General features: G+C 35.9%; 1 protein-coding gene across 1 annotated transcript in view; it reads right to left on the bottom strand.

Annotated features, from left to right (window-relative positions):
* Positions 1-20,143, bottom strand: part of LOC150107472 (ATP-dependent 6-phosphofructokinase-like) — a 443,838-nt gene that overhangs the window by 19,025 nt on the left and 404,670 nt on the right. The window contains exon 18 of the mRNA XM_090391320.1: positions 18,474-18,585. Within this exon, the coding sequence (XP_090247446.1) occupies positions 18,474-18,585 (112 nt within the window). The remainder of the gene's footprint in view (positions 1-18,473; positions 18,586-20,143) is intronic.

Raw genomic sequence — 20,143 nt, 5'->3', positions numbered from 1 at the left:
TATTTTGCATTTTACTGATCAATGAATTCCCCAATTTCTGTTTAAAATATTAAGTTTTTTCCTCTTACTTATATACTACAGCTCTGTAGATGGGATATTAATATTTTGCAAAAGTGCAATAGGGTGGTCAGGGGGTAAGAGCACCAAGTTTAAGAATGTTTATTTACTTTTGAAACCTTTCACTATTTTTCTATGCACTTAAGACACATCATTTCTTTTTTTTTTTTTTTTTTTTTTTAAAGATTCAGATTTTCATTATGGCTTTAAATTTTTCAGGAAATTACAACGTATTATTATAATTATTATTATTATTACCCCAAGACCTCATGGAGTCAAAGACTTATCTGGGAGGTCCTTTTATCACACACACACACACAGCTCATCATACCGTGCCTTGAACACATTCAAACTCCTTGCAGACACCACACTCTCAGGCAAGGCATTCGAATCATTCACAACTCTGCATGGAAAAAACCTGCCTTTCACTCCCCTGCTCACACTCTCTTTATACAGTTTCCAGGGATGACCTCTAGTTCTCCCCTGATCTCCTACTATTTTCTGTAGAACCTCTCCAGCATTGATCCTATAACAACCCCATAATAACCTTTTGGTCTCTATCATATCTCCCCTCTTCCTCCTGTCCACCAGACTTTGCAAGTTGCATCTTCTCAATCTTTCCACATACTCGACATTCCAGATGTCGAGTATGTGGAAAGATGTCAAAAACTACCTTAGTCGATCGCCTTTGGACCCTTTCTAACATCTCTACATCCTTCTGAAAACCAGGTGACCAAATCTGGGCACAATAGTCCATGTGTGGCCTAATCAAAGCCTTATACAACAGAACAAGAATCTCCCTACTTCTACACGTCAGTGTCCTCTGCATCATTCCCAGAAGCCTTTGTGTTCTTTTCACAATTTTGGCTATGTGTCCCCTAAATTTCAGATCCTTATCCACTATCACCTCCACATCTCTTATTTCTTCCACCTCCAACAATATATCCTCACCAAGCATAATTCTGCATCCCATCTTTGTTTTCCAAATTTTAAAACCTTACATTTTGCAACATTGAACTCACATCTCCATTTCCATGCCCAATCACTCAATTTATTCAAATCTTCTTGTAAGGCCACAACATCTTCATTACTCTTCATGGTTCATCCCAACTTTGCATCATCTGCAAACAACTGAATATCTCCATCCAAATCTTCACCTATATCGTTACTATACAAGTTAAACAGTAATGGCCTCAACAGACCCCCTGAGGCACTCCACTAGAGACTTTCCATTTCCTGGATATCGCTCCCCCACCTCATACACAACTTGTTGATACCTATCAGATAGCCAGTTTGCAATCCAATGCACTAATCTAATATCCAACCCCATCTGCTCTAGTTTGACTATCAATCTATCATGAGGTACTCTATCAAAAGCCTTTGTGAAATCCAAGAATTATTACTGTGTATCCTTCTCCTCTGTCCAAGGAAGCAGTCACTTTATTGTAATAAGTAAGTAGATTACTAAAACACAACCTCCCTTCAACAAATCCATGCTGTCCATCAAAGATAATACAACTGTTGTCAACCCAACTCTGGATCCTAGTTCTCACAAGCTTCTCCAACAACTTAACCACAACACCTGAAACACAGATAGGCCTATAGTTTAATTCTTGAGTTCAATCACCTCCTTTATAAAGTGGCACACTCAGGGAGGGGGGGGGGCTTGCCCCCCCCCCCCCCAAAAAAAAAGAAAAAGTTAAAAAAACACTACAAAATTTTCCAAAATACTTTTCCTAATTAAAATTAATTTTTTATTTGTTGTGTCATGTCTTCTATTTCTATACTACTTATGAATTAGGGGTCACATAAGGTGAGAGAACCCTATAGCAGTGTTTCTCAACCTGTGGTCTGCAAACGATGTTACAGGTGGTCCACCAAACAAATCTATATATTTTAATTATCCAAACAAAACAAATTAAAATTGAATAAGTAAAAATTATTAAAATAAAATGAATAGTTCCTCATCATCAAATTCCTGCCATGTACCCTCAAGGGGGGGGGGGTGTACAATATATGATAGTACTACACGAAAAATTTACATCATTACTAACTTCCTATCCTCCAAATCAGTCTGTTACTTGTCCAGACTCCAACATTATCAGATCTCATATTTCCATCGTCTAAGGCACTTTGCACCGTATCAATTCAATCCATCTATATCTTGGTCATAATCTGGGTCGTTTTCCTGCCAACCTGGCAGAGAACACTTGTTTAGCTAATCTTTCCTCGCCCATTCTATTAAAGTGACCATTCCACCTGAGATTAGCTCTGCTGACGCATTCCTGGATGCTCACAATGTCAAGTCCTTTCCTAATATCCTCGTTTTTAATATGATATTGCCATTGATGCCATCTGTCCATGCCTCTAACTTTTCTCAGGACTCTCATATCTGCAGTCTCTAGTCTTTGGTCAAGTGTTTTACTTCTGATCCAGGTATCAGATCCATAAGTTAAAACTTGTTTGAACACTGTCCTGTATACACCTAATTTAGTGTTCTGACTAAATTCTTTCTTATTCCATATGAATTTATTCAATTGACTTCCTACCATACCAGCTTTGTTGATTCTGTTGTCTATTTCTATATTTAATTTACCATCTTCACTAAAAATCACACCTAAGTAGCTGAAATGTTTTACTTGTTCCACCAGTACTCCATTAACAATGCAGTTGACATTTTAAATGATTCTGCCTACTTTCATTGTCTTTGTCTTTTTATTGCTGACCATCAAACCATATCTATTACAACAGATATTCAATTTAGTCAGTGAATCTTGCAGACTTGTAGAGGATTTATTTAGAAGTTTAACATCATCCACATAAAGTAAAGAGCTGACATTAACATCCCCAATTTTCATATCATGTTTAATACCACTTTCCTTCGTAATGTGATTCATATAGATAATGAATAACAGAGGGGATAATGTACATCCTTGTCTCACACCAGATTTAACATTAAACCATCTTCCTGTACTTCCTACGATTCTAACTGCTGACTTAGAACTCAAATAAAGACTAAATATTGCTTGATATAATGACACCATATAACTGTAGTGTATTGAACAGCTTCTCTCTTGGCACCTTGTTGTATGCCTTTTCCAGATCTACAAAACTTAAATACAGATTTTTGTTATATTCCCATGCTTTCTCAAATATTTGCCATAAAGTGAAGATCTGATCCTGACAGCCTCTATTATGACTGAATCCAGCTTGTTCTTCACCAAGCTTTTCTTCCACAATTCTTCTCAACCGTTTCTCAAGTATACTGGCATAAATTTTGCCCAGAACACTCAGTAGGGAAATACCTCTGTAATTCTCACATTCAGTTTTATTTCTCTTTTTATATATGGGTAATATGAGAGCTCTACTCCAATTATCAGGAATTCGTCCCTCTGTCCAGGCATTCTGAACTATGTAGTGCAGCCACTGTAAGACTTTTATACCACCACACTTCAGCATTTCTGGTTGAATATCATCTACTTCTGCTGCCTTTCCACATTTCAAGCCTTTGATGGCTTTTTCTACTTCAAGTATGGATATGCATTCCTGAATGTATGCCTGTTGAGTGTTTTTTTAACACAGTGCTATCACTTCTTGTTTCATTTAGCAGTTTTTCAAAGTAATAACTCCATACTTCAAGGATATTTTTTTCTTCCATTTTCATGTCACCTTTATCATTTCTAATTCCTTTTACAGCACTCTTTCCTCCATTCTTAAGCTTCTTCAACAACCTCCAGAATATTTTGCCACCTTCTTGATATTTATTTCTATGTTCTTGCCAAAGTCCTCCCATGACTTTTGTTTCGCTGGTTTTACACAGTGTTTAGCTTTCTTACATTTGTCTCTGTATTCTCTCAGAGCACAAGCTGACTTATTTGCCAAGAACTTTTGACATGCTTTCTTCTTTTCCTTCACTGCTGTTTAACTTTCTGTGTCCACCATGGAGTTCTAATTTTTCTATCCTTGCAGACAACTTCACCACATGCCTCTCTAGCTGAATCAATCAGAATTTTCTTCAAGGCTTGCCACTGAATCTCCAAGGTTTGGTTCATGTTCTCAAACTCTTTCAATTTTTCTTCGATAATCTTTGTGTATTTTAATCTACAATTCATATCTGAGAGTTGCTTAACTTTTATTCGCTTTAAAACTTTCTTACATGTTATTCTTTTCAATGCCGGCCAGGTTGGCCGAGTGGTTAGCGTATCTGCTCTCCAACCAAAAGGCTGAGGTTTCGAATCACGGCGTGGGCATGGATGTTTGCGATTGTCTATGAAAATAATAGTGGTGGTAGTGGACAGTAGATGGCGTTGGTGTAGATTGGCGGTTTGTGGATGAGGTTGAGTGGTGGAGACGGAGAGCTGTCGAGTAAGTGGTCTCTCTCGATGAGTCTTAGGACTCCCTGGAGGTGTCAAATAATAATAATAATCATATGAAATTCAATTTTATCCAGCTCAAGACTAAATAGTGATCACTTCCAATTTCAAATCCTCTGTACACTCTGGTGTCCTGCACCAGGGAGAAAACATCACTATCAACAATAACATAGTCAATGAGACATTTCTTATTCCTTACCTCTTCTCTCCATGTGAATTTGTGCACATTTTTATGTTGGAACATGGTCAAAAATGTCAACTGCGTTGTGAATGGAGAACCTGTGGAACAAGTAAAACATTTCAGCTACTTAGGCACGATTTTTAGTGAAGATGGTAAATTAAATATAGAAATAGACAACACAATCAGCAAAGCTGGTATGGTGGGAAGTCAACTGAATAAATTCATATGGAATAAGAGAGAAATTAGTCGGAACACTAAATTAGCTGTATACAAGACAGTGTTCAAACCAGTTTTAACTTTTGGATCTGAAGTAAAACACTTGACTAAAGACTAGAGACCGCAGATATGAGAGTCCTGAGAAAGATTAGAGGCATGAACAGATGGCATCAATGGCAATATCATATTAAAAACGAGGATATTAGGAAAGAACTTGACATTGTCAGCATCCAGGAATGTGTTAGCAGAGCTAATCTCGGGTGGTATGGTCACTTAAACAGAATGGGAGAGGAAAGATTAGCAAAACAACTGTTCTCTGCCAGGTTGACAGGAAAACGACCTAGAGGAAGACCAAGATATAGGTGGATTGATATGGTACAAAGTGCCTTAGACGATAGAAATATAAGATCTGATAATGTTGGAGTCTTGACAAGTAACAGACTGATTTGGAGGAAAATTGTAGATAGGAAATTAGTAATGATGTAATTTTTTCATGTAGTACTATCATATCCTGTACACCCCTTGAGGGTACATGGCAGGAATTTGATGATGATGATAGTTTTAACACATTTACGAATTTTAACACTTTCAGTTGAATTTTATTGCTGCCTAGCAAACTCAAACAATCTAATTAATAACAATAGTTTTTAGTTAGATACTGTGTTTGCTGGTGCAACATATGGTTTTGCTTGAGTCTATATATACAGCATAGTTTCTGTATGAGTGGACATGTGATTTATTAATTAGTGTCGTTTTTATCCCAGTTGTCTCTAATTGCACTATTTGTTGAGAAATACATTTGGGGCGGGGGGCGTATTGTTTACACACATCACTATCAACAATAACATAGTCAATGAGACATTTCTTATTCCTTACCCAAGTTACTATCGCCCTGCTCTGAACGTGTTTCAGCTTTTTTTCATTTGCGAGATATATGCAAACTTTTGAATTTCTTTTTTTGAAAAGTAAAATCAGGGGTGAGAGTTATATGCGAGTAAGTACGGTATTTCAATTATGGATAAGTACATTAGTACCTTCTTTAAGCAGAAAAATATCTCAGATGACAGTAATAATACAAAACGAGTATGTAATGACAGTTTGTGTGTAGTTTCTGAAGAGAAAGAGGTCTGTAATGAATCTGCAGAAACACAGAATTCCCATCAGTTGCAATGCGATAATATTAATAAGCTTAACGAAAGGAAAGATTTGCTGACTTGCTGGACACTCAACCAGTGGATCGCAAAATAATATACAAAATAATTCAAAATATACAAAATATTCAAAAGGTAAATTGTATTTACCTTTTGAATACTTGAATAGGAACTTTTGAATAAGAACATTTTTCTGATTTGTGACTTTTCTCCCTTTATGGTAATTATGCCTACATTATTGTGTTATTATTCAACAATTGTTTACAGTTTTGAATGTGTATATAAAGTCAATATCAACAGTAGCCCTGATTATGAAAGCGTGATGAAAGGGACGTCGAGGTTTGGAGCTTCCCTGGATAGTATTCAAAAGGTAAATACAATTGGTTATTTTGTATAGGGCCCGAAACTTATTAGCTAAAATTTAACCACTGGGAAAGGGTTTGCGTCAACCTAAAAACTCTGAAACAGAATTTGGAAACATATTTTCCGAATAACTTTTTATAAGAAATTTCCGTGATTTCACGATCCATTTCAGGCTTACAGTCATGAGAATGACCTTTCGTTATCGAAAAAAAGAGCAGCTAATTGAGCTTTCAAGTGACAGTCGGCTGAAAATGCAATTCCATGATCGTGGTTTGGCTCGATTTTGGATCTCGCCTTCAGTGAGAAGTGAATTTCCTGAATTATTTGAAGAAATCAAAAATTGTCATGCTGTTTTCTACAACCTATCTTTGTGAGAAATGATTTTCATTGCTCCTTCAAATAAAAACAAAATACAGAATTCGTCTTAGTGTGTGTGCTGATTTTCGACTGAATTTGACCAATATTGAGCCAGATATCCTGCAACTCTGCAGAGGCCGAGAAGCTGAATCATCTCATTAGAAGTAAATAGCGACATAATTATATCATATTATTTATTTGTTTAATAAAAATTAAAACTTTGTTTTAATTTTTATCCAAAAATTTAATTTTTTTATCTATATATCCGGCCTGATTGGCCGCCTCTCCAGCCAAAAGGCTGCGAGTTCAAATCCCACAGTGAGCATGGATGTTTGCGATTGTCCGATTGTTTGTGAAAATACTAGTGGTAGTGGTTGGAGGTAGACAGCATTGGTGTAGATGATGCGGATTGTAGTTTTGGTTGGTGAAGACTGAGTGTTGTAGAGTAGGTGCCCTTCGTCGATATGTCTTTGGACTACCTGAAGGTGTTATGTAATAATGATATCAACAAGCATTATATGTTCATTGTGCATCACACACTTGGAAATGCTATATCTGTGAGAAATTGCATTGGCATAATTGAAAAGGTACACAATTTCTTCAATATCCCTAAAAGACAGGATGTCCTTGTTGTTTATAATATTATAATATTAATATCTTTTAAGATTTATAATATCTTTATTTAGCTTGCAAAAAATATTTGCCTGCACTTTACCATCGTCTAAAATAATGCAAAAATCTGACAGTGACCTCTTAATTGCCCTAAATTTTGTTGATGATGTTGTGGCTCAATTAAATACCGTTCGTGAAACACCAGACTCTTTATGCATGTATAAAAGCCAATAATTTTAATATTGACATTAAAAAGCCAAGGACTTCATAAAAATAAACATTAAGGTCCAATGTTCCAGCCAATTCTGTAGAAGTGTATTTCAGGAGAACTATTTCATTCCATTTATTGACCAAATATTAACTCAACTTCATGAACGTTTCACCCGGCACCGCAACATTTTGAAATATATTTTTTTCTCTTCTATCAAATGGAAAAGATGCTCCAACAGCAAGTGCAATGGAAGATTTAAGTCAATTATGTGAATTTTATGCAGGTGATTTGCCTTGTACAAATTTAGCAATTTTGAACACCGAATTCAAGTTGTAGTATAAGAAATTTGAAAAACCGTTTGCAATAGCTCCATGCAAAAATGCCATCGATGCAGTTTCAAAGTGTGACAAAATGATATATCCTAACATTTATAACTTATTAAAAATATTTGCAACGCTTCCGGTAACAACATGCGTCAGTGAAAGGTCATTTTCTCACTTACGCTTTTTAAAAACCTATTTAAGATCTACCATGACACAATCACTACTGAATGGACTGGCTTTGCTACACACACACACACACACACACACACACACACACACACACACACACACACACACACACACACACACACACACACGCACACGCACACACACACACGCACACACACACAGAGACTAATGTAATCACGACTGAAATAATTCAAGAGCTTTGTAAAAATAAAATAAAACTGGATTTTAATCTTTAAATAAATTTTTATAATCATCTAATGAATTTTATTGAATGAATGAAATTTAACGAATTTTAGTTGAACGGATAAAAATATTTTTAATGCAAATTCAATGTATTAAAAATATTTTTATTCGTTCAACTGCCCCCCCCCCCCCCAGATTAAATACTGGGTGCGCCACTGAAGTGGCATAATTTTGCCCTCCTCCCACTTTTTAGAGACTTGACCGAGTGCAAGACTCATATTAAAAAAATATGTCAAGACAGGTGTCAACTCCCTGGCACATTCCTTCAGAATACGTGCCGATATATTATCAAGTCCCACAGCCTTATTAACATCTAGTTTACTCAACTTCCCATACACCTCTTGCTCACTTTACAGTCAGTCTCTCCTCCCCATCATCTACTGCTCTCAATCTCTCCATGAAGTCACATTCACAAGATTGAAAAACCTTTATGAACTGCTCATTAAGTATCTCCACCAGACATTCTGCAACAGCTGTCTTTATACCATTTTCTCCTATCAATGTCATCCTTCCATAATCATTCTTTCTTTTGCTGGCTACATATCGAAAGAACTCCTGAGGATTCTTTTTGGCTTCATTAGCTAAATGCTGTTCATACCTCTCTTTAGCTACCCTCACCAACCAAGTCACCCTCCTTGCTTGGTCTTTGTACACCTCATGGAATTGGTTATTTCCACTTCTTTTATGCTGCCTCCACAATGCCCTCTTTCTCTGTATCGCATGCTTAATCTCTTTATTCATCCATCTCACACCTACCTTATTTAACCTTCTCACCGTTGGAATACACTTAGACATTGCATCTACTAGATAGTTTTTGAAAAATACCCCAAGCTGTATTGATCTCTTTTCCAGCTAACTCCTCATTCCATGCTACATCTGCAAGCTGTCTCCTGAGCTCTTCATACCCCCCCCCCCTTGTAGTTCCACATATACCCTTTTCTCACAGAGGTCCTCACACTGCTGGCAATCATCCAGGTAATCACCTCATGGTCACTCTCACCAATTGGTGGATGATTTGACACCTCATTTATAATTACATCCTCTGATGAGATGACCAAATCCAAGACCCTCAATCCTCGCATGCCCTCTGTTACATACTGTCTGAGGTAGTTATCTCTCAAAAATTCAAGAAACTCATTTTCTTTACTTCCAGTTGCTATCTCATCATTCCAGTCTATATTGCCATAATTAAAATCGCCCATAATGATCACCCTTTTCTTATTTGCTTGACTAATTTGATTATACATTTCATTATCGCCACCATCCACATTACCTGGTCTATAACAACATCCAACGAAGTATTTGATTCCATTCACCTCTATCTCATACTGCTTCAAAACCACTGGCACTATTTCCCTCTTGCATCTCTACTTTGTATGGACATAACTCTTTCTCTATCATCAATAGCACTCCCTCCTCAATTTTTACCCCTTCTGTCCTCACGAAACACATCATACCCTTCCATCTCTATTCCTGTCAGGATGTCGTCCTCCTCCAACCATGTCTCACTTATTCTGACAATCTTTGGTCGCAATTAATGCAACCATTTCATCTCCCTTGTTTCTTATACTTCTACGTATATTAAAATATTAATAAAAAAACTTTAATCACTACCTTCCTATATTTCGGCAATGTTACATTGCCATCGTCTGGGAACACAAAACTGTGATATGTGCACGCAGGCACTAACAACAAGCAAATGAGGATGAAGAAGTCAACTGAAGTTGCTCCTAGAGTCCTAAAGGTGCCCCCTAGTCCCATTGCCATCACCCACATTCTCTTGGCCGACACCAACGAGGCTATTCATGTGTTAGAGGAAGAACTTGCCACTAGAGTGAACGATGACCTTTGGATGATCCTCTCCGATATCTCAAGCACTTCAGCATAGAAAGAATTTAATAAAAACAATGTCGGCATTAAAAAATTTGAAAGTCTATACCCTCTGTCCAAAAATAAACCGAAATTTTGATAGAAAATAAAACAGAGGTCAATTATAATTATTCAAATCATTTATTTCAATCAATATACTCTCCCTCAGCTTTGATACAGCATTTGGCATGGCCAATAAATTCATTAAATGAGATTTTCATATCGGTTTTTGGGATACTGTTGAGGGTCATGGTTATTGCCGCTTGAATGTTTTCAACGTTGTCGTATCACTTTCCTTTCATTGGCAAATGAAGTTGGGGGAAGAGAAAGAAGTCACATGGTGCTAAATCAAGCAAATATGGCGAGTGATCCAACACACAAACTTGGTTTTTGCTCAAAAACTGTCTCACAATGTTCGAACGATGAGATGATGCATTATCGTGCAAAATAGACCAGCTGCCTGCAACACGATATTCATGCCGTACGTGATGAATTCTTGCTATCAATCACTTCAAAATTTTGAGATAAAACTCGCCATTGAACGTTTAACCAGGCGGAACGAATTCCTTGTGGATAATGTCTTTGGAATCGTAGAAACAAATCAGCATTATCTTTACTTTTGACTTTTCCAAGCGACTTTTTTTCGGATGCCTCTCTTCCGGTGGTCTTCACTCAACACTTTTTTGTTGGCTCATACTCAAAACACCATGTTTCATCACCAGTAATGATCATTTCAAGGAAGTTTAAGTCCTTATGGTTTTAACGAGGTCCTTGCAGTGTTCAATTCGATACATTTTTTGGTCGCTGATCAACTTGTGGGGAACAAAATTGCAAGTTCAATTTACAAAGGCCCAAACTCTCAGTCAAAATCTTGTGCACAGTTGATTTTGGAATCCCAATTCATCTTCAATCAATCTCATGGACGATTTCGGGTTTTCTTTGATGAAATCACGCACTTTTTGGATGTTAACTTCACTCAGTCCAGTTTTTGGACGGCCTGGCTTTTCGTTGTCCTCAAGCATCTCACGACCACTTTGAAATCGCTTAAACTTGAGTATGGGATAAGCATCCATCACCACATGTTTTTTGAAGCATTTGATGCATTTCAGTAAAACCTTTACCAAGTTTAACACAAAAGTCAATCGTAGCTCTCTGTTTGAAACTCATTTTCCAACCATTCATCAAAACACACTGTCACTCTTGGCACTATAACTCGGCTTCTAATGAAACAAATGTCATAAACAGTTGAAACAACACTATTGAAGGTAGCCGCTTTCAACAAAAAAAAGATACAACAGGTGGTGTCACTAGTTTCTTCTATTTTCGAAAAGTTGTTTCTTTTTGGACAGAGGGTGTAAAAAGGAATTTTGCCTCCGAACCTCAATTACTGATGAACATGGTAATGAACCTGTCTTCTTTTACCCTGAAGCACTAAGCGCACCTGCACGTGGCCACAACTTTGCCTTAGCACTGAAAAAAATACCTTCTGAAGAAATAATGATACAAGTCATTCTTGTATCATTATTTCCATATTGCCAACAATATCAGACTGGATGTAGCTGGTATTGTTACCAAAGCTGAACCTCCAAAAACAAACCTATCTAAAGAAGAATTAAAAGTTCTACAAGAAATGAAAAACAACAGCAAAATAATAATCACCAAAGCAGATAATGGAAATGCCACTGTGGTTCTCAACCAAACTGACTACACAGGTAAGCTTACCTCTTTACTGTTAGATCGCTCTACCTAACTCCCTATTAAATATGATCCCACCAGCTCCCAAATCAGAACACTCCAAAGGCTCCTTAAGAAGGTTTACTTCTCGGCCATGGAGTGACTAGCAGACTAAAACTTTTCAACCCTAGACCCCCCCCCCCCCCCCCACAACCGAATATATGGACTACCAAAAATCCATAAACAGAATGTGCCATTACGTCCCCTAGTGGATGGCATTGATTCCCCCACATATAAATTAGCCAAACATTTAGCCAAAGTGCTCACACATTATACTGGCAACACACCTTCACAAGTAAAAAACTCAGCCCACTTTAAAGCCAGTATAGAAAACCTCTCACTCCAACACACACTGACATAATGGTCAGTATAATGTACCACTCAAAGATACCTTAAATCTCACCCAAGTCAAATTTCTTCTCGATATCGCAGCCCTATTTCAGTTCACCATGAATGCAGGTTATTTCATTTGGCAAGGAAAATTCTACAAACAGATAGAGGGGATGGCCATGGGTTCCTCCACTGTCTCCATCCCTGGCCAACATCTTTATGGAACCTTTGAAGAAAAAACCTTAAACTCAGCCCCACAAAACTCACTGTTTGGCTATTTGGCCACATGGCTTGGATACACTCCACAACTTCTTAACACACTTAAACAATCAACACCCCCAGAATCCAGTTCACCTTGGAAAAGAAAAACAACAAGAGTCTCTCTTTCCTAGACACCCTGATTACATGCCAGTCTGATGGATCCCTGGCTTTCTCTGCTTACAAAAAACCAACCCATACATTCACCAGCAATCATCCCCCCCCCCCGCGCACCACAACAATATGGGATTATAAAAATCCTATATAACAGGGCTAAATTAATCTGTTCAGATAACAATGCCCTAACTACTCAACTTAATATCCTTAACACCTTCTTAGCCCCCCCCCCCCCCACATAACAGAGATTAAACTAAATCTATCACCATTCCTTATATCCAGGGCACGTCTGAAAAGCTAACAAAAATCTTAAAAAAAATACGACCTGACTACCTGTTACAAACCATATAAGAAATTGGCATACCTTATCTGCTCCACCAAAGACTAGCTACTTACCCTAGACCTACCTGGAGTATACCAGGTCTCTTGCAGTTGTAAACTGTCCTACTACTGCCAAACGGGCAGGATAGCTAATATCAGCATATCCAAACACCAAGACTACATCTGGTTTCACCAATACCGCCACCTTCAGGACTTGCTGACCGTGCACTAGATACCCTCTACAGAATATGCTGGAAGAAAGCAACTTTACTACACTGCAGCAAATATAAGTATGAAAGATTATTCCTGGAATCAGTCTCAGCTCTAAAAAAACTTCCCAAACTTCAACAAATTTGGGTGCATGAGATTGCCCTACATTTGGGAAGCTTGCATCCTAAGAACATCAGCCAAGACAACCCAATTTAGCCCACTAGGGAACAGCTTTAGTACTCTAGGAACAACTTCAGTTGCCTTCTTCAGCCTCATTTGCTCACTGTTAGTGCTTGCGTGCACATATCAATGTAACATTGCCGAATAAGAAGGTATTGATTAAAGTTTTTTAATTAATATTTTACTATATGTTGTCATTTCCTGAAAAATTTAAAGCCATGTATAACCAACGTATAAGTTTATCTATAGGATTTTCATTAATTTATAAAATAATTGACAAAAATAATTATCTTGAATCAAATCAGGTTTTTTGAGAACAAATAAAATGTATTGTTGACTAAGTAATTAGACAGCTGATTTACACCATGAAAGGATTTATGTAATTTCACTATCACTTTATTTAATATGATTACTCAAAGGTGCATGTAGAAGTTGAAGGTATCCCTGTAAAACAATAACTGCACTCAAAATCTCTTTACTATGCAGGAAATGTGGAGTTAGTTCCAAAATACACAGCTGTCCTATAATTAGAAGCACATCATCTTCTGAATTAGTTCAGTGAAAAAAAATAAAATAAAATAATCACATCTGGATGTGTGTCTTCAATGTGTAGAAAAATAGTTAAAGGTTACAAAAATAAATAAGCACTCTTAAATTTTGTGCTCTAACTCCCTAACCACCCAATCACACTTTTGTAAAATATCAATATCCCACCTATAGAGTTTGTAGTAACTTAGTAAGAAGAAAATATTAACATTTTAAGAAATAAATAAAAATTAGGAAATTCACTGGTCAGTAAAATACAAAATTTTAATTTATTTTTATACAGAATAAAAATATATTTTCTAAAATATGTCTTATTTTGAATTAGTTTTTCATGTGTATCATTACAATATTATTTCAATTTTCACATGATGAATTTTCCCTGTGAAGAATATTCTCCATGATGAATCTTCCCTGTGAAGAATTCTCCCCACAAAGAATTTTCCCGTGATGAACTGTCTGCGATGAATTGTGTAGACATGGGTCAGCTATGGATCCAGAGTGGTCAAATCCATGCTGTGGTCACTGATTAACTGGTAGTCCTCCAGGTAGTGGAGATGCTGACTGCTAATGACGTTCTCCATTAGACATGATTAAGGTAATGGCAATTGGTAGGTAATGTGAGAGCAGATCGCTCTCACACTATCCGCTATCCCTTTTTTGGAATAGGTTGGATATATGTTTGCTTTTAGGCAATGGGATAAGTGCCTGCTAACTACAAAAGACTATGGAGATAATATAAGATAGGTGTTAGTTCTGGTGAACATATGAGTACAATTGCCACTGAGAATGAAAGACTTTTTAGTGTCAAGTTATTTAAGCATTCTTTTGGTGTCTTTTTTTGCTGAAAGGCAATAGGACGCATATGATGCTCTATTTCTGGTATGGGAGAAGTAATCTGCTTTTGGTTATTACCACAGGAGTCAGATAAGAGTGATGCTAGGAAGCTTTATCGTTAAGTGTCGTTACAGTGGTGCCATCTGAATGAGAAAAGTACAGATGAGGCACTGAATTATTTTTCTTCTGCTTTATTTTGGATGGAATAAGGAATGAATGTCTTCATGCCAAGCAGGATAAATTCTGTTACTCACTCAGAACAAGTCTGGATCAGAAAAGTGGAAGCAGTAGTCTGCCACCATAGTGGAAGACTACTTTTTGTAATGCCAAAGGACACGAGGTTGAGAGTGGATGGAGAAAGGACATTCTGTGTGTATGAGAGAGAGAGAGAGAGAGAAAAGATAGTGATGTGAGTTATTGAGAGGAGAGGTGTCCTCTAAAGTATATCTGATGGAAAATTGGCTAAGAAAAGATAAAGGGTATTATTGAGAAAGTGGAGAAGGTTATCAGGTATTTGGGTTGGTAAATGCATGATTTGTATTTGCATTAGGTCACTGCTTATAGTAAATTCTTCTGCATCTCATCCAGAACAGTCAGTGGTGTTGAAGTTATGGACATTAAGATTACCAAAGAAGATCACCTCACTATTTGGAGAGCTGGAATGCAAAATGTTCAAGATTCAGGGATAAGAAGGTGAAGAGGTCAGAGTGTTTTTCAGAATTTGGAAAGTGGTAAATACATCATATGAATGTACTAAACAGGGCAAAAATATCTTGAGCCAGAGGTCAAAAGCAAAGGATTCTAAATTTGGTATTCTCTGGCAAGCAATCAGGATTACCAACAATATTTGGTCTCCCTGCTCTGGAGACCAAATATGCCCACAGCTTCAGCCTTCCAATATGCAAGGCAGTGATGGTGTTTCACTGGGTAACGAGCCATCTACCACCTAGCGGTATGTTAGCATATCCTTCAACTGGGGATGATATACATTTAAAGAGAATTAATTAAGAATTGGCTAATACACAAACTTGTTGATTTCATCAGAACCTGTGGACAGAGGCTACATTATGGGAAGGTGGGTTTAGCTTAGATTGGAGATGCAACATGCTATGAATCACTGAGCTACAAGTGAGGACACATTAGAGGTCACCAGGCTATATTTAAGTACAGAGCTCTATGCTATCCCATTTGTTACTTCTCCTTTCAGTTCTTGCTCATGTGCAACTCTGATATTTTTTCTCAACTATCTTCTATCCATTCCATTAATCTAACTCATTTATTGTGGTTTAATCAAACACTAATTTGTCATGTGGCAATCGATCAGATGCTTTTGAACAATCCATAAATACCAGAGAATATACATCCTTTTTCTTATCAACTTCTGCCTTTTAAAAATGTAACTAGAATTGCTAAAACAAGACGGATTGTTGACTTGTGAGTGTATAAAAACATGATTCTTTATGTGTGTTAGAATGATTACAGAATAATAATACAAAAGCGCACACGCGCACACACACACACACACGAATTACTAACAGTCCTAACCAACTCTCCAGCACCTTAATCACTATACCTGAATAATAACAGGCCTGTAATTCAATATATTTGTTTCTGCATCACCCATACAGTGTTACCTTCTACATGCAGTGTTACATTTTACCTTTCTTCCATTTCTTTTGCACTCTTCCAAGGGCATTAAACTCATTAAATAACCATATCAAGTGTACTTTGAATTACCTTACATATCATCTCCCCCTTTAAAATGTGTGGGAGAAATTCCATACAATTTCATAGTCTTAATGACTTCTACATTATTTAGTATTCTGCATCCACAATCCTTCCCATCCTTTCTCAAGAATGATACAAGAAAGAATAATAAGGTTTTTCATGGGCATCCCTAAGTTATATGGTGTCCCCAAGATTCATCAAGATGCAATGCATTTTAAAAGCATGAACAGTGGACTTTGTTTAGGCCCATCCATGACCAGTTTAGATATTAGTTTCTCCATATATTAATATACCTTTAAAGGAAATAATGGATTTATGGGACAAAATTGTCTCACTCTTTGATTTTGTTATACATTCTGGGTATATTATACCAACAAACAGAGGAAGAGGGGGGGAGGGGACTACAGAGTGAAATCAATTTTCCTATACTTGCATATTATTCTAAGAAATAATTATGGGATTTCTCTCCTCCATGATATTTAGTACATATATTAATGATATCTTCACAATTTGGATCACTTGTTTATCAAAGCTCCATACTTTTATTACAAAGATTACTGCAATCATCCACAAATACTAGTATAGTTCACTTGAGAATCATAATCAGAGCCAATACTTTGATTATCATTTCTAGATCCCTGCTTCACTGTCAAATGGAAGATTTCAAGTTTTCATTTTTCAGAAAACTGGACACTATACTCATGTCAACTTGTCAAAAAAGTAATGGTAATCCTGATTCACTGTATGCATGCCTGTGTTCTACTAAAACCTTATTATTCCGCATTAAAAATTATAGCATCTACATTCTTAGCTAATAATTTCTGTTATAATGGTTTCAACAAGTCCTACATCAACAAAGTCGATAATTACAAAACTTTATCTTCTTCCTCTCAAGAAAAAAATTTATCATATTTCCATCCCTTATATCAAAGGAGTATTTGAACGTATTTCAAAAATGCTCAGCCAACTCAATATTCAAGTAATGTTTTGTTTTGTCCACAAAACTTTCTATTTTTGTTCATCAGCCAAACAAGTTTTCCTTGTTGGACCTTTTTTTTTTTTTTAATCATATTTTGGCAATCCTGATGCTCTAACTCTGTCATGAAGAACATAAAAATTACATTATTAAGTTTCACAAATCTGAACAATCTGCTTGGGATCTCTAAACAGTTCTTTGCTGGAAGAAAGCTAGTCCTGTAAGAACAGATTTGCTGATAAACGGAAATTTATATAAAAAAAATTACACTTTATTTTTTAAATTTGGACTCCAGGAATAAATGATTGTTATCAGTAAAACAGTGATGCATTGTTGATTTTTTTTTCTGTTCTGTGTGTGTGTGTTAGATTCTGTTCTATTTCATAGCGAGGATGATTATGAAACATGGAAAAAGTTTATGCCAATAAATAGTTAATTTTATTTAAGCAAGATAATCATGTTATTTTAGCTCATGCGAGGGTGTGCTGAAAAGTTGTGATAATCACCACGAAGGAAATGAGGTAGAACCATTTAAGCTTACACATTTTACATACAGGGTTTTAAGATATGTTCTTTCTTGTGGTTATATCATCTGCTTTAATAATTTTATTGTAGATGTTTCAGAACTTTTCAGTCCCTTCATGCATGTCTGCTTACGTTCCCAGTCTCAAGTAGTAAATTTCGCATAAACTACAACAAAAGTAGATGCAGTGATGGGTTTCGAAAGATACAGCTTTTTAAGTACTGTACTATTTTATTATTTTATTTACAATTTCTCTGATTCTTTATCTTTTTATTTAAAATAAAATCCTCATTAGGGTCTATTCCTCCATATGATAAGAATGAGACTTATAATTATTCTCATTCTTATCAGTATCTAGGTCAAAAAGCAAACTTTCTGACTAATCTTTACAATGTAAGTTTGAAAAATAACATTTTGTAATATGAATGCTGAATATGAAATTAAAAAAAAAGTCACAGTTCATCTTTACTTTTTCTACTTCAACATTTTAAAATAACTTGTAACAGATGAAACAAACTGAGAATATATATAAAACCATTAATTAATATAAGAAATAAATGGTTTAAATTACCTGTTGCATGTGACCAAGAACATTCATCCTAGTTGAAAAAATGTTCTTTCCTTCTTCAGAATACAGTCTATATATAAAATCTGTTGTATAATTATCATTTGCATATTCATTTCTGTAATAAAATAAAAAAACCTTATGAACATGCCAAATTTTATATAGAATGTGATTGCTTTATGACAATACAGTTTAATAATGCACTCATTTTTCACAATGCTATTCTTTTGAGTAGGGAATTTGTAAATTTTTCATGGTTGTTACTACCCACATCTTTTGTAAGAAAGAACACATACTGTTGTTGTGACCTATTCTTCTTATTCTATTCTATTAACTTTCTTATACTTTATATCCTACCGGCTGCGCCATTTATGTTGTGTCCCAATTTACGATCTTTATTCTATTTTATAATTTTCTCTTATCTATTTTCTTCTATTATCTATGCACGAGATATCACCAAAATTTTTACTAATACTTAAGTTATTTCTCCCCTTAGTACCCCTAATATTTGTATTTAACTGCGCCTTTTGGGATATTTAGTTTAAGATATTATATACAAAAACAAGGAGAAAGAACTCAAATATGTCTGAAAGTGTAACTATGTTGCAGTCGTGACACTTTATCTCGTTTCTTAACATTAATTTCCCGTGTGATTAGGTTCGTATTTTTCAAGTGGTGCATTGGACAGCAATTTCAGACAACTCTTTTATCATTGAACAAAGGTTTATTAAATTCCCTAACATGGTACAATTCAAATTTTATGATTACTCAATTTAATGCTAAACTAAATACATACAAACTAACATTAGCGTATTACAAGTAATTAGGCTATGATCCTATAATGAATACTACGATCATGCCGCCATAACAATTCAACACATATATTCACTTGACATGAGCAAATAAGATTAATTCACACTATTTAACCATTCAAACTTAAGTAGATTAACTAAACCATTTACTGTACTAACACATAACTAGTATTACAATCATGCCGCCATACATATTCAACACGTAAATTCATTTGACATGGGCAAATAAGATTAATTCACACTATTTAACTATTCAAACTTAAGTAGATTACCTAAACCTTTTCCTGCGCTAACACACAACTATGACATTTTAACTCTCTAATACATTACAATAGACATGCAAAATTCTCAGGACACTTAATTATTCACATAACATTAACACTAGCCAGCTTACTTTTAATATATTCTGTCAGATACTAAAGTCCTAGTATAAATTTTCCTTGGTCACTTCAACAGTTCCGTATTAGAATAATGATACTTATCACAGACAAATTTTAGTTAACATTAGATATATTTTACAGTACCTTTCTTTCTTGGGATTTTCATATGGACCTTTACCTTCTTCTGATTGAACTATCTTGATATAACCTCTCCGATAATCTGCTACTCCTATGTTCCTTTTTGAGCTGAACTATGCTTAGACACACTCTGAATCATCTATATATCGGCTGTGCAACTCGCCACGTAGACATCGATTTCTTTACCTCCTTCCATTTTTCGTAGTTGTCACTGAAGTCGAAATACAAAGAATATGCTTTCTTTTCCTCGACTATACGGCATTCTTCGCTTCTCACATAGGAAATACGGAACCGAAATTCCGCTCACTTTTGTTTCCGTGTTGTGGCATCGGAGATATAACTCCAA

The sequence above is a fragment of the Typopeltis vanoorti genome, chromosome 4 (assembly GCF_054136105.1).
Source record: "Typopeltis vanoorti isolate ZY-2024b chromosome 4, IOZ_Tvanoo_1.0, whole genome shotgun sequence".
NCBI lineage: Eukaryota > Metazoa > Arthropoda > Arachnida > Uropygi > Thelyphonidae > Typopeltis > Typopeltis vanoorti.
Note: the sequence above shows the minus strand (reverse complement) of the source record. Positions and strands in the feature narration are given on the sequence as shown.